The sequence below is a fragment of the Triticum dicoccoides genome, chromosome 5B, assembly GCF_002162155.2.
Source record: "Triticum dicoccoides isolate Atlit2015 ecotype Zavitan chromosome 5B, WEW_v2.0, whole genome shotgun sequence".
NCBI lineage: Eukaryota > Viridiplantae > Streptophyta > Magnoliopsida > Poales > Poaceae > Triticum > Triticum dicoccoides.
Window position 1 is genome coordinate 680858151 of NC_041389.1, and position 11620 is coordinate 680869770.

An 11620-nucleotide genomic window follows, 5' to 3' on the forward strand; every position below is an offset into this window, starting at 1 on the left:
TTTGTTTCTTAAAAAACAACACCTTCAAACTCCTCTTTTTTTTACTCTGAACTCCTCTTTCTCCAAACCAATCCCCACAACATGTCATCGATCATCTTTGGTTCTGCTAGGGCATCGATCTTGCTACTTACACTCAAGTTTTTCTTGGCACCCCCATTGAACCCTAAAACCTTAAACCAATAAATACCCAGGCACCAAGTCATCGCCAAGGTCAGGCGAGTGGATAAGCCATCCCCGTAGTACGCTCCAGCATGATACAACACCTTGGTGTCCGATTTTTGTAGAAAGTTGAGATCGATGGCCACAACCCATGAAGCAAAAGTGACGAATGGCTTTTAACATGTGTCGTACAAATAAACCCGGATATAACTAAATGTGCAACAGTAGATATGTTGGACTTATGTCGAAGAAAGTCCTTGGCAGAGGAGAGCAAACCCTAAGTCATGAGACCTACTGGATAAAACTTTCATGCTGAGTTGCTTTTGACTTTTTTAAAACTTCAAATATAATCTCCTCATCCTCTTGGTTTGCCGGGAGATACATGGCTTGGTGAAAAAAATATTTAAAACAGAGGCAAAATATTTCTCTCATTCAATAATTAAGTAGAAGAGAATTGTCCGGCCTATAGTTTTGCTCCAAAAATTAAATTCTTCGGAGAAAGTGACTCAATTTCGGCCTATCAGTATATGCAATGTAATCTCAAAGATGCTAGCAGCAAGGCTGAAAGCTTTTTTACCAGACATTATTAGCCCAATGCATAGTGCTTTTGTTCGTGGGCATCTAATCACAAACAATGTCTTGGTAGCTTATAAAAGTTTTCATGTGATAAAGGACAGGAGAAAGGGACATAATGGTTGGTGTGCGGTGAAGCTGGACATGCATAAGGCATATGACTGGGTTGAATGACCGTTTCTGGAAGGTATTCGGCTGAAATTGGGATTTCATGAGGAGTGGGTTAAACTGGTTATGCAATGTGTTAGTACAATGGAATACCGTATACGTTTTAACTCAGAACAACTTTTAAACCGTCTAGAGGCTTGAGACAATGCGTTCCATTATCGCCTTATTTGTTTCTGTATGTACTGAAGGATTAACTGCTTTGCTTAATAAAGCCGAGGAGGAAGGAAAGCTTGAGGGAGTAAAGGTGTGTAGGGAAGCGCCAACCATCACTAATCTATTGTTTGCAGATGATTCATTAATCCCGATGAAGGCCAATATTGAGAATGCTGAGTGTTTGAAAGAAATTTTTGCATCATATTGTGCCGCTTCGGGACATAAACTTAGTGTGGACAAGTCAAGTGTGTTTTTTATACCTAATACTAGAGTTGAGATGAAGGAACAAATTTGCAGCAGTTTGAATATAATGACCGATGCACTATCAGATATTTATCTAGGCTTACCATTCACTGTGGGTTTACATAAGACAGATTGTTTCCAGTTTTTGGTGGATCGAGTTATGAAAAGAATTGTGGGATGGAAGGAAATGCAACTTTCAACATGAGGAAAGGAAGTGCTACTCAAATCAATGTGCGTGCTATATCATCTTATGCACTGTCGGCTTTCAAAATTCCAAAACATACTTGTAAAGGAATTACAGACGTGATGTTGCATTATTGGTGGGGTGACGATGGCACTCATAGGAGAATGCACTGGCTTGCATGGTGGAAGTTGTGTGTGCCAAAGAAAGAAGGTGGAATGGGATTTCGAGATATTCATTGTTTTAACCTAGCCCTGTTGGCGAAATAGGCTTGGAGATTAATTGATAATCCGGATTCCTTTTGTCCTCGTGTTCTCAAATCCAAATATTATCTGGATTGTGATATTTTGAATGCAACTCTAAAAAAGAGAGCCTCATTCCCACATGGCAAATTAAAGTATTATGTCAAGGGTGCAGACACTAAAAAGGTCATATATGGATGATCGGTGATGGTAATCAGATCAATGTTTGGATGATGAATGGATCCCTAACTCACCTACCAAGAAAGTGATCACGGCTCGTGGGGGCAATTTACTATCAAAATTAAGTGATTTCATTGACCCTGATACGGGTCATTGGGATGAAGAGTTGGTTTCTCAAACATTCTGACAAGTTGATATGGTGTGGATCCTTGCGATTCCGTTGCCTGAATTTGATATGTTTGATTTTGTAGCATGAAACTTATTCAAAAATAGAAGATTCTCAGTGAGATCGACATACTTTGCAGAGTGGCACAACCAATATGGACACATAATATCTAGAGAAAATACAGTCGGACCCTCACAGAATTCACCAATATGAGGACTATCTGGAGTCAAGGTTAAAAAATTTCTCTGGCGAACTTTGTTAGGATCACTACCATGTCGAGTGACTTTGGCTAACAGGCATATAAAAGTCAGTGGGCAATGTCCTACATGTGGTATAAGAGCGGAGGATACCAAGCACATGTTATTCACTTGTGCAAAAGCTAAAGAGGTATGTCACTAACCGGGTTTGGACTTTGCTATGGATAAAGCATGTGATGTGGATCATGCGGGGAGAAGTTGTGCTAGAATATTTATTGCTACAACCAGCCAAAGAATATGTGGTCCTTGGTCTAGGAAATTCAACGAAAAAATTGCTATTGGTTCCTGGTATTTACGGTGAGAGGAGAACGTTAGTGCATAATGAAAATGTCCAAAAACCTACGTTCATAGCAATGACAATCAGAGCTTTGGTTCCTAACTATACTATGGCGAGTGATGGAAAGGCGACGATCAAGCGACATGGCAGGGAAAGACAAAGGAACAATTATGTGAAGCTAAACATGGATGGGGCTTTTAACCCAAACTTACTCAAGGTCTCGTATGACGCTGTAATCAGATACTTGAATGGCAGATTCGTCACGCCAGGAAATGGGGAAATCGATTTGGTGCATAGATGCGTTTATGGCCGAGGCACTGGCTTTACGATTTGGTCTCAATTTGCTACAGCTAGGTTTAACCGCTTAGAGGTAAACTCCGATAACTTCAAGGTGATAGGGACAATGAAGAATATAGGCTGCTCTTTCGGTCTATCGACAACAGTATATATATATATATATATACCTTGCCTGTGATTTTCCGCATATTATTTTTTAGCATGCTCCTAGGGAGTCTAATTGTACTGCCCATGATTTAGCCAAAGTAGTTAGAAGTAAGGTATGTGCAGGGCGGATGAAAGATCCATTCATAAAGATTGTTGATACTTTTGTAAAAGATAATATGATGATATCTTGCAATAAAGAGTATAATTTTTTGAAAAAAAGTAGAAGAGAATTGTAAGTTAATTAATGCAAAATCCTGGTGAAAACCAAGAATCTGATTTGTGCTACGAAGCACTCCGGGTGAGGGGACCCACCAGTCAGGCCAGTCACCTTGGGCCCACGCATCAGAGAGAGGAGACCAAAATGACCCGCAGCTTTACACAAACCCCCCTCGTTTCCTCCGCCATTCCAGCGTTCCACCCCGACGAGCGGCTCGCTCCGAGTTCGTCCCCCTGCTCGCTCCCTCCGACTCCCCCACCACTCCACCCCCGCTCTGCCGCTCGCCCGCCGGGCCGAGATCTCCTCCCCCCTCGCCGCCGCCTCGTCGCGGCGCGTCGCGACCGCCGCCCCGCGGACCCCCAGGCTCCGCCGGCCGCAGATGCGTCCCCTCCTCGCCCTCGCCGTGTGCGCCCTCCTCGCGGTGGGCGCGGCCGCCGCGGGGGAGGATGCTGCCAACACGACCAACAAGTTCCGCCAGCGCGAGGCCAGCGACGACATGCTCGGCTACCCCCACCTGTGAGTCGCGCTCCCCCACTGCCCAGCCGCCCCTCCCCGCTCGCCGCTCTAAATTCGGGATCGCTGCTAGATCCCTGGCGCCGGAAACGATCAGATGATATGTTAGCTTCCGTCGTTTCTGCTAGTCTCGCTGTATCCGTTGGCGTGAACCATTTCCTGCGCGGTTCCTCGTAGCCTCGTTGCTGTTGTTGACCTCAACCAGTTTGTTTGTGATCGCTGTGCCAGTGCTCTGTTCATGCCTTCACGCCAGAGGCTCTGTTTATGCTTAGAATGACGCTATGCCCACAAACTATGTTAAACCACTGTATGATTTCTGTAATTGATATATTCAGTGCTTAAATTATTGTGTACGAGTTGAGTATTGACATTTCACATTGCTAGTTGATCTATAAGGTGCAATGAACTCATCGCATCTGAACCTGATGTTCTATGTCATGTTATAGTTAAGCAGGCTACTTGTGCAGAAGAATGCTATTCCCAATCCTGATACACATTGGTCTGGTTGCTTAAGTATGAACCTGAGCTCCATTTGGCCTGCACATATGATGCACATAATCTGATTGCATGACCTCACCTATCAAACTGAGGGACCATCGGGCCCTGGGGAATTTTTTCCCAGCAATTGTGCTCATATCCCATGTTCCCATAAGAGTTAAAACCCACTAAGCTCTTACAGCCCCCCCTCTACCACACCCAACCTAGAAAGAGAATGAAAAGACAAAATAGTGAGCTGAAAAGGTGAAAAACTCTTGCTTGATTTTGGTTGTGAGGCCTACGACCAAAACCTAGTAAGAACTTCACTGACGCCTCTTAGAAGTGTAGTTTTATGATAGCTCTTTACAGTGAAAGTTGCGATAAAACACGAGTATCTCCTGAAATTCACAGAAAAATCATGGGATCCATGTATGGCTTCTGCAAAATTGTTGCCTGGAACATCTGCTGATCTCGGATAGAACTAAAAATAGCTTCGAACTTGTCCACATAGATATCATGTGGCATTAGATATCAAGGATGCTAATGCTTTTGCTGCTCCTGAATTTCACTGGCACATTAATTCTTAAAACTGCTAGAAAACACCATACAGGGAGCACAATGCATAGTTATTTAATAGAATGCTTACTACATTTTATATCTGTAAACGGAGTATCTTGGTTTGTTAGATTAATATACGTTTTTGTTCAAATTATTGATGTGTAGTTATTTTTTTCTTTCACTAAAGAAGACTCCAACTTAAGTGAAGCTCTTTTATCCATGACCTGATTTATGTGCACACCTGCTGACTTGCAAATGGTACAAGCACACAACTTAATTTAGTGATTTAGTTAGACCAGAGGACATGTGTTGTTCTAAGTTCTAACCATTATGCACATTACATATTTCAAAGGTGCATAGGCAAATAATGTCAGCAATCTGTATGGCTTGATGTATACACTTTACAATATAACATCTGTAAACCTTCTGTAGTGATGAAGATGCATTGTTGAGCACCAAGTGTCCAAAACACGTGGAGCTGAGATGGCAGACTGAAGTTAGTTCCAGCATTTATGCAAGTCCACTGATTGCTGATATCAACAGGTATATGCTTGAGAAGTTATTTAGCCTCTTTCTGCCATTAGTATCACACTGGTCTGTGTCATATGTACTTGATCATTTCATGTTTCCATCCTTTTTTGCTTACCTAAAGACGAAATTATCGCTCCATGCTCTGTAAAGAGTAGTGCGTTCCCTCTGTTTGATCACTATAGTAATAATGTGGTAAATCAGATAAGTACATCATCACCATAAACAGAGTAGCTGCAGCTTGTCCCCCCTATATGGTTTTAGCTTACAAAGTCCAAAGTGCAAGCATTTCATAGACATGCTAAATTTGACTTATTAAATAATTAAATGTCAGATGCATGCACATTTTTTTTCCTTCCAGTTGCTGCCTTAGCGCCTTCTATCTTTTTATAATTCTATTTCAAACACACTTGCATGAACTTCTTTTTGTTGTGATAGTGATGGAAAGTTGGAAGTAGTGGTGCCATCGTTTGTCCATTACTTAGAAGTGCTTGAAGGTTCCGATGGAGACAAACTACCAGGTGAGGCTTCATCCTATCATTTGGCATGCTATGCTGAGCTCTTTGTTACATATTCTCGAATTTTTCTAACCAAACTATATTATATTAGTTTAAGATACGCTAACTCCCTGCTATGTCCTGAAGAACTTTCAGTTGAATATCTGTTATCCATATCGTTCTTTTAATTGGTATGGTTTACTTTTCTTTTTAATTAAATATATATTTGTTGAAACACTAATTCCAGGATGGCCTGCGTTTCACCAGTCAAATGTTCATTCAAGTCCTCTTCTCTATGACATTGACAAGGATGGCACACGGGAAATAGTGTTGGCTACTTACAATGGTGTAGTGAATTTCTTCAGGTAAGGAACTCAATATGTGGCTTTTTTTTTCTATGAACATGCGGATCTTTATTTGTTTGTTATGTAGGATATCAGGTTATCTGATGATGGACAAGCTAGAGGTACCTCGTAGGAAAGTTCATAAAGATTGGCACGTTGGGCTAAATTCTGATCCAGTAGACCGTTCCCACCCGGATGTTAATGACAGTTCAATTGCGAAACAAGCTGCTTCTGAGGAATCTCACCCAAATATTCAGGACAAATCAGTTGGTGATGAATCTTCAAAGGAACCTCAGTCGCGTAAGTTAGCTTATAATCTGATGCCACATCTCTCACTGGTCTATACTAATGCCTTGTTTTATTTTTGCATTTGGATGTATAGATTTTTCTCTAGCAATTTGTATCTGGTAGGCTTCGCGGAAGTTACATGTACTGTTTCTTTACATTTGAATCAGGGGCTATTAGTTTGGTGTTGGTGTTTTTCCCTCTGAGAAAACTAAAAAACGTTGTCTTGATCCCCCACCACAAAGTATTGCTGTTTGGTGAACATATTTGTCGACTAGGCTCACTTATATTTGTAGATTGTACAGTTCACTTTTTCACATATTTGAGTTGGTATATAAATGTACAATTTGTCTGTTGTCACCACTCACCAGTATGAGGATTGATAATGTTTAAAAGAAATTCGACATTACATGCACACAGTAATCATTGCACTACTCTGATGTGGGTAGTGGACTATCCATGCCGTCCTGCTGTGGGTGTGTGGATGCAGGAAGGATGCATTTTGACGTTTTCTGTTTATTACTGTAGGAAGTACAACCAACACACCACAGGGAGCTGATCCCTTGAAACATCCATCTGAGCTGCAGTCATCCGAAGCAAAACCTAATCCTACCACTGAAAAGGAGAATCCAGAGTTGCCAAAAAATCCGAAAACCACGACAGAGAGTGCATCACATGCTCAGAGAAGGTTGCTTCAAACAGCAGATAAAAGTGATGATCAAACGGGAAGTGCAGAAACTCATGGAAGTGATGCAGGAACAACAGGAGAATCAACTGTTGAAAATGATGAGCCTTTAGAGGAGGAAGCTAATGCATCATTTGATTTGTTTCGGGATGCAGAAGATCTCCCTGAAGAGTACAGTTATGATTATGATGATTATGTCAATGAGACCTGGTGGGGAGACGAGGATTGGACAGAACAAGAGCATGAGAAAGCGGAAGATTATGTGAGCATAGATGCTCACATATTGTCGACCCCAGTAAGTGAACGTTTTTGTTCCGTTTAACATAAATTTTGATGATTGTTCTAGTAATGTTCTTGAGTTGGTTACTTTGTTGCCATTTTTTCTACAGGTAATTGCAGATATTGACAATGACGGTGTACAAGAAATGGTTATTGCTGTATCTTACTTCTTTGACCGCGAGTAAGGCTGCTTTCTCTGCTACTAATGCATTTCGTGCGTGTTGCTCATGACATCTGGATGATGACTCATAAATAAGAAGCTCTGAGTGCCAGTTTATTTGTGATTTCCTATGTTGCATTTCATTAATTCTCTCCAAGATTATTTTTGCAAAAATAGGACCCCTTTGTTCTCTCTTAGCATGGACTGGTTGGTTGATGGTGCTTATAGCTAGTCTCAGTTAGATTGTGCATTTGCTTCCCTGACTAAATTTATGCTTTGCTTTGATTGTTTTTGTTCTATATCATGCTTGTTCCAGTAATGAATACAGGTACTAAAGCAAAAGCTAGGTGTTTTTTTTATCTTGCTGTGCTATCTTTTCGTTATGATTGAAATGTTTTTTCTTAATGCAAAATTTCCAACCGCAACGCGAGCACTTCATTATATATTGCCTGTGTTACCGTGGTGGTGTTCCTTTTGCAGCCTAGTAATCTGCTGTCTTTTACTGGCAGGTATTATGATAACGCAGAGCATTTAAAAGAGCTAGGAGGGATTGACATAGGAAAATATATTGCAAGCAGTATAGTTGTTTTTAACCTTGATACAAAACAAGTAAAATGGACAGCAGAACTCGATTTGAGTACCGAAAGTGGGAAATTCCTTGCCCATGCATATTCGTCTCCAACTGTGGTTGATTTGGATGGTGATGGAAATTTGGATATCCTTGTTGGAACTTCCTATGGCTTGTTTTATGTTCTTGATCATCACGGTAAATTCTTAACCTTATAATGTGTAGTATTGCATCCAAAAGCAGATTTAGCCTGAGCTGTCATCTCATATACTGCCTACATTTAACTCTCGTAGCCTAGTGTTTCTTCACTAGAATTGTACAAGACCTGGTGTAAAGTATAACCAGTTTTTATCATGCTATTTTTCATTTGGAAAATTCGTTTATAATCCACTGATATCCTCATAGGGAAAACAGTGAATTTCCACATTGTTCATACTTTTATCTTTGATGTGCTGATATATGTGAAGTAACCATGAGCTCTTTGTTGTTGATTTGTTAATATAGGTAAGACTAGGAAAAATTTCCCCCTTGAGATGGCTGAGATCCATGCACCCATCATTGCAGCAGACATCAATGATGATGGTAAGATCGAGATGGTCACTGCTGATGTGCATGGTAATGTAGCAGCTTGGACTGCAGAGGGAGACGAAATCTGGGAGGTGCATCTGAAGAGCCTTGTTCCACAGGCAAGTTTCACCCTATTCTTTGTACGGTGGTAGCTGAATGCTTATATAAATTTGGTTGTCTATTCATATACCAATGTAACCCATGTCTCTTACAATCTATACTCTGCAATGGCTACACATGCTGAAGTTGCTTGCCTAGTTTAGCTCAGGATAATATGGTTCATCCAGAATCTTGCTTCAATCTCCTTAATATTCAACCATTCTGCCTTCTGGTACTATTAAAAATTGTTCAAGACGGATTGAAAACATCATATTTTGTTTTAGTTAAAATAAAGTTTATCACACAGACGTATTTCTATCGCAGCATCTTCGTCTTCTTTACTTTGTTTCATCTAGGCTTTTCTATATTCAATCTGATTGTTATGATCATGTGATGACAGCGACCTACTGTCGGGGATGTCAATGGAGATGGCCACACTGATATTGTGGTCCCAACTGTATCGGGAAACATCTACGTTCTTAGTGGAAAGGATGGCTCAAAAGTTCAGCCTTTCCCATATAGAACACATGGAAGGATCATGAGTCCTGTCTTGTTAGTTGACATGAGCAAACGTGGAGAAAAGACGCAAGGACTAACCCTTGCTACTACGTCCTTTGATGGTTATCTGTATTTGATCGAGGGCTCTAGTGGCTGTGCAGATGTTGTTGACATTGGAGAGACCTCGTATGCTGTTTCTTCTCTGCTCCTAAAGACATTTGGTTGCATTTTTGGATATTGTACTTGCATTTCACCAAAATGAGCTCACTGCTTTGCACATTGACAGGTACACTATGGTTTTGGCGGACAATGTGGATGGCGGAGATGACCTTGATCTCATTGTTACTACCATGAATGGCAATGTCTTTTGCTTCTCCACTCCCTCACCACACCATCCTCTCAAGGTAGGCGATGCTTAGCCTTGGTGGACTGTTTGCAACTTCTGCTTGAGCTTGGTTTATAAATAGAGGATAAAAAGCATGGTAACAAGGTTACTTCTCATTCTAACTTGGTTGTAGGAATGGAGATCATCAAACCAAGGAAGGAATAATGCTGCATATAGGCACAACCGTCAAGGTATTTATGTTAAGCATGGTTCCAGGACATTCCGTGACGAAGAGGGTAAACATTTCTGGGTCGAATTTGAGATTGTAGACAAGTACAGGGTTCCCTATGGGAATCAAGCTCCTTACAATGTCACGGTACATCCTGTCAGCCCAAAACCTCACCTGACGGACAAACCAAATACTTTTACTAACTCCAAACTATCTCCATTCTACTTCTGGGTTTCAGGTAACTCTACTCGTCCCCGGGAATTACCAGGGAGACAGGAGCATTGTGGTCAGTGAAGTCTACAATGAACCAGGACACAAGCGGATGCAGCTCCCCACCGTGCCCGTCAGAACCACAGGAACTGTGCTCGTGGAGATGGTGGACAAACACGGGCTGCATTTCGCCGACGAGTACTCGCTCACCTTCCACGTGCACTACTTTAAGCTGCTGAAATGGCTTGTGGTTCTGCCGATGCTCGGGATGTTCCTTCTCCTCGTCATCCTACGGCCCCAAGAAGGCGCACCGTTGCCATCGTTTTCGCGGAACAACATCGATTAGTGGTTCCCGCGGTGAAGCAGGTGAAGGGGCTGGCCTGCCGGCTCTCCCATGACAGGACCTCTGCACACCGTAGCATACCGGGGAGCGAGCGCAGTCTGCACCATGAGATCAGAAATCCTGTTCGCCGCTCCCCCATCCATCAGTTAACTAGTTCGGCAGGGCAGATATAGTTTTACAGTATAGAAATACAGTTGAGTTTTGAGGAAGAATTTTGTGACACACTTGAATTATTTTCTAACTGATGATGTGACGCGCTGTTCATCGTGACCCTATTTTTCTGTCAACCTGATGTATGTACTCAAGGGGTCCCTGTTTTTGTTGTTCGGCTTCAGGCGCTGGTCTGTATTTCTTCAGTTTCTTGTGATGTCCGGAGCTTGTTTATGTGCAAGGCCACAAGCGTCCAGATTCTTAACTGCTGGGTTTCTGTTTTTTATCCGAAAACAGATGTCAGGGAATGAGGAAATATATGCTGGCCTTTGTTGTTTTTGTTTTACTAGATGAAGATCTATTAGCCCATTTATACTTGCACCAGTCTCGATGTCTAGACCAGATTGTTTTCAGTCAACTTTCCAAGGCGAATTCTCAGTCTAGCAGGCCGCATTTGTGCGTGAGATCTGAGATGCTACCGGGGAATGCTGGAACCAATTTTCTCGAAGTCTTTACTTTCTTGGGTCAAAATATGCATACATTTGTAGAAGTAGAGTTCATAAGTGGCTTGGCTTGTGTGTAATATTCTTTCTCTATTAAAAAAGCTGCAATGGCAATGATGTTTGTACAAAACACCGGTCAGGGTCGCAGTTTCCAAACTGCAACACCAACGTAGATTCCAAAATTTTAACAGCGTAGGCAGTTTTAACCCCAGAACCCCTGGTGGTTTTATTATTATTCTTCCTCCCATCTCTTTTCTAGATGAAAAAAGCTCTCTGACTATCTCTCAATCATCATCCTCTCTATCATCTTCCCCATCTTCCCCCTGATCTAAGAGATCTTTTGGGGTGTAATCCCCAGTATCAATGATCTCAGCCTCTTCAGGCATTACAGCTTGTTTTTGTTCTCTATTAAAATCAGACAACCATAGATCAATTCTAGCCTGTTCCACTTTTTTTTATCAATTCAACATTATGTTTACTCATATCAGGATTATTTCCTAGTTTCACCCCAATCCCCTCAGCAACTTTCTGAAAGAAACTAT

At 41.6% G+C, this 11620-nt stretch overlaps 1 protein-coding gene across 1 annotated transcript; it reads left to right on the forward strand.

Moving 5' to 3' along the window:
- Window positions 1-3534: 3534 nt before the first annotated feature.
- On the forward strand, window positions 3535-10816 carry LOC119312587 (protein DEFECTIVE IN EXINE FORMATION 1-like). The gene is made up of 13 exons (XM_037588322.1): window positions 3535-3776; window positions 5241-5351; window positions 5775-5857; window positions 6081-6198; window positions 6266-6477; window positions 6991-7442; window positions 7537-7607; window positions 8096-8352; window positions 8659-8840; window positions 9221-9504; window positions 9605-9722; window positions 9837-10019; window positions 10111-10816. Exons 1-13 carry the CDS (start codon window positions 3640-3642, stop codon window positions 10426-10428), a joined length of 2526 nt encoding a protein of 841 aa, XP_037444219.1. The 5' UTR covers window positions 3535-3639; the 3' UTR covers window positions 10429-10816.
- The last annotated feature ends 804 nt before the right edge of the window (window positions 10817-11620 follow it).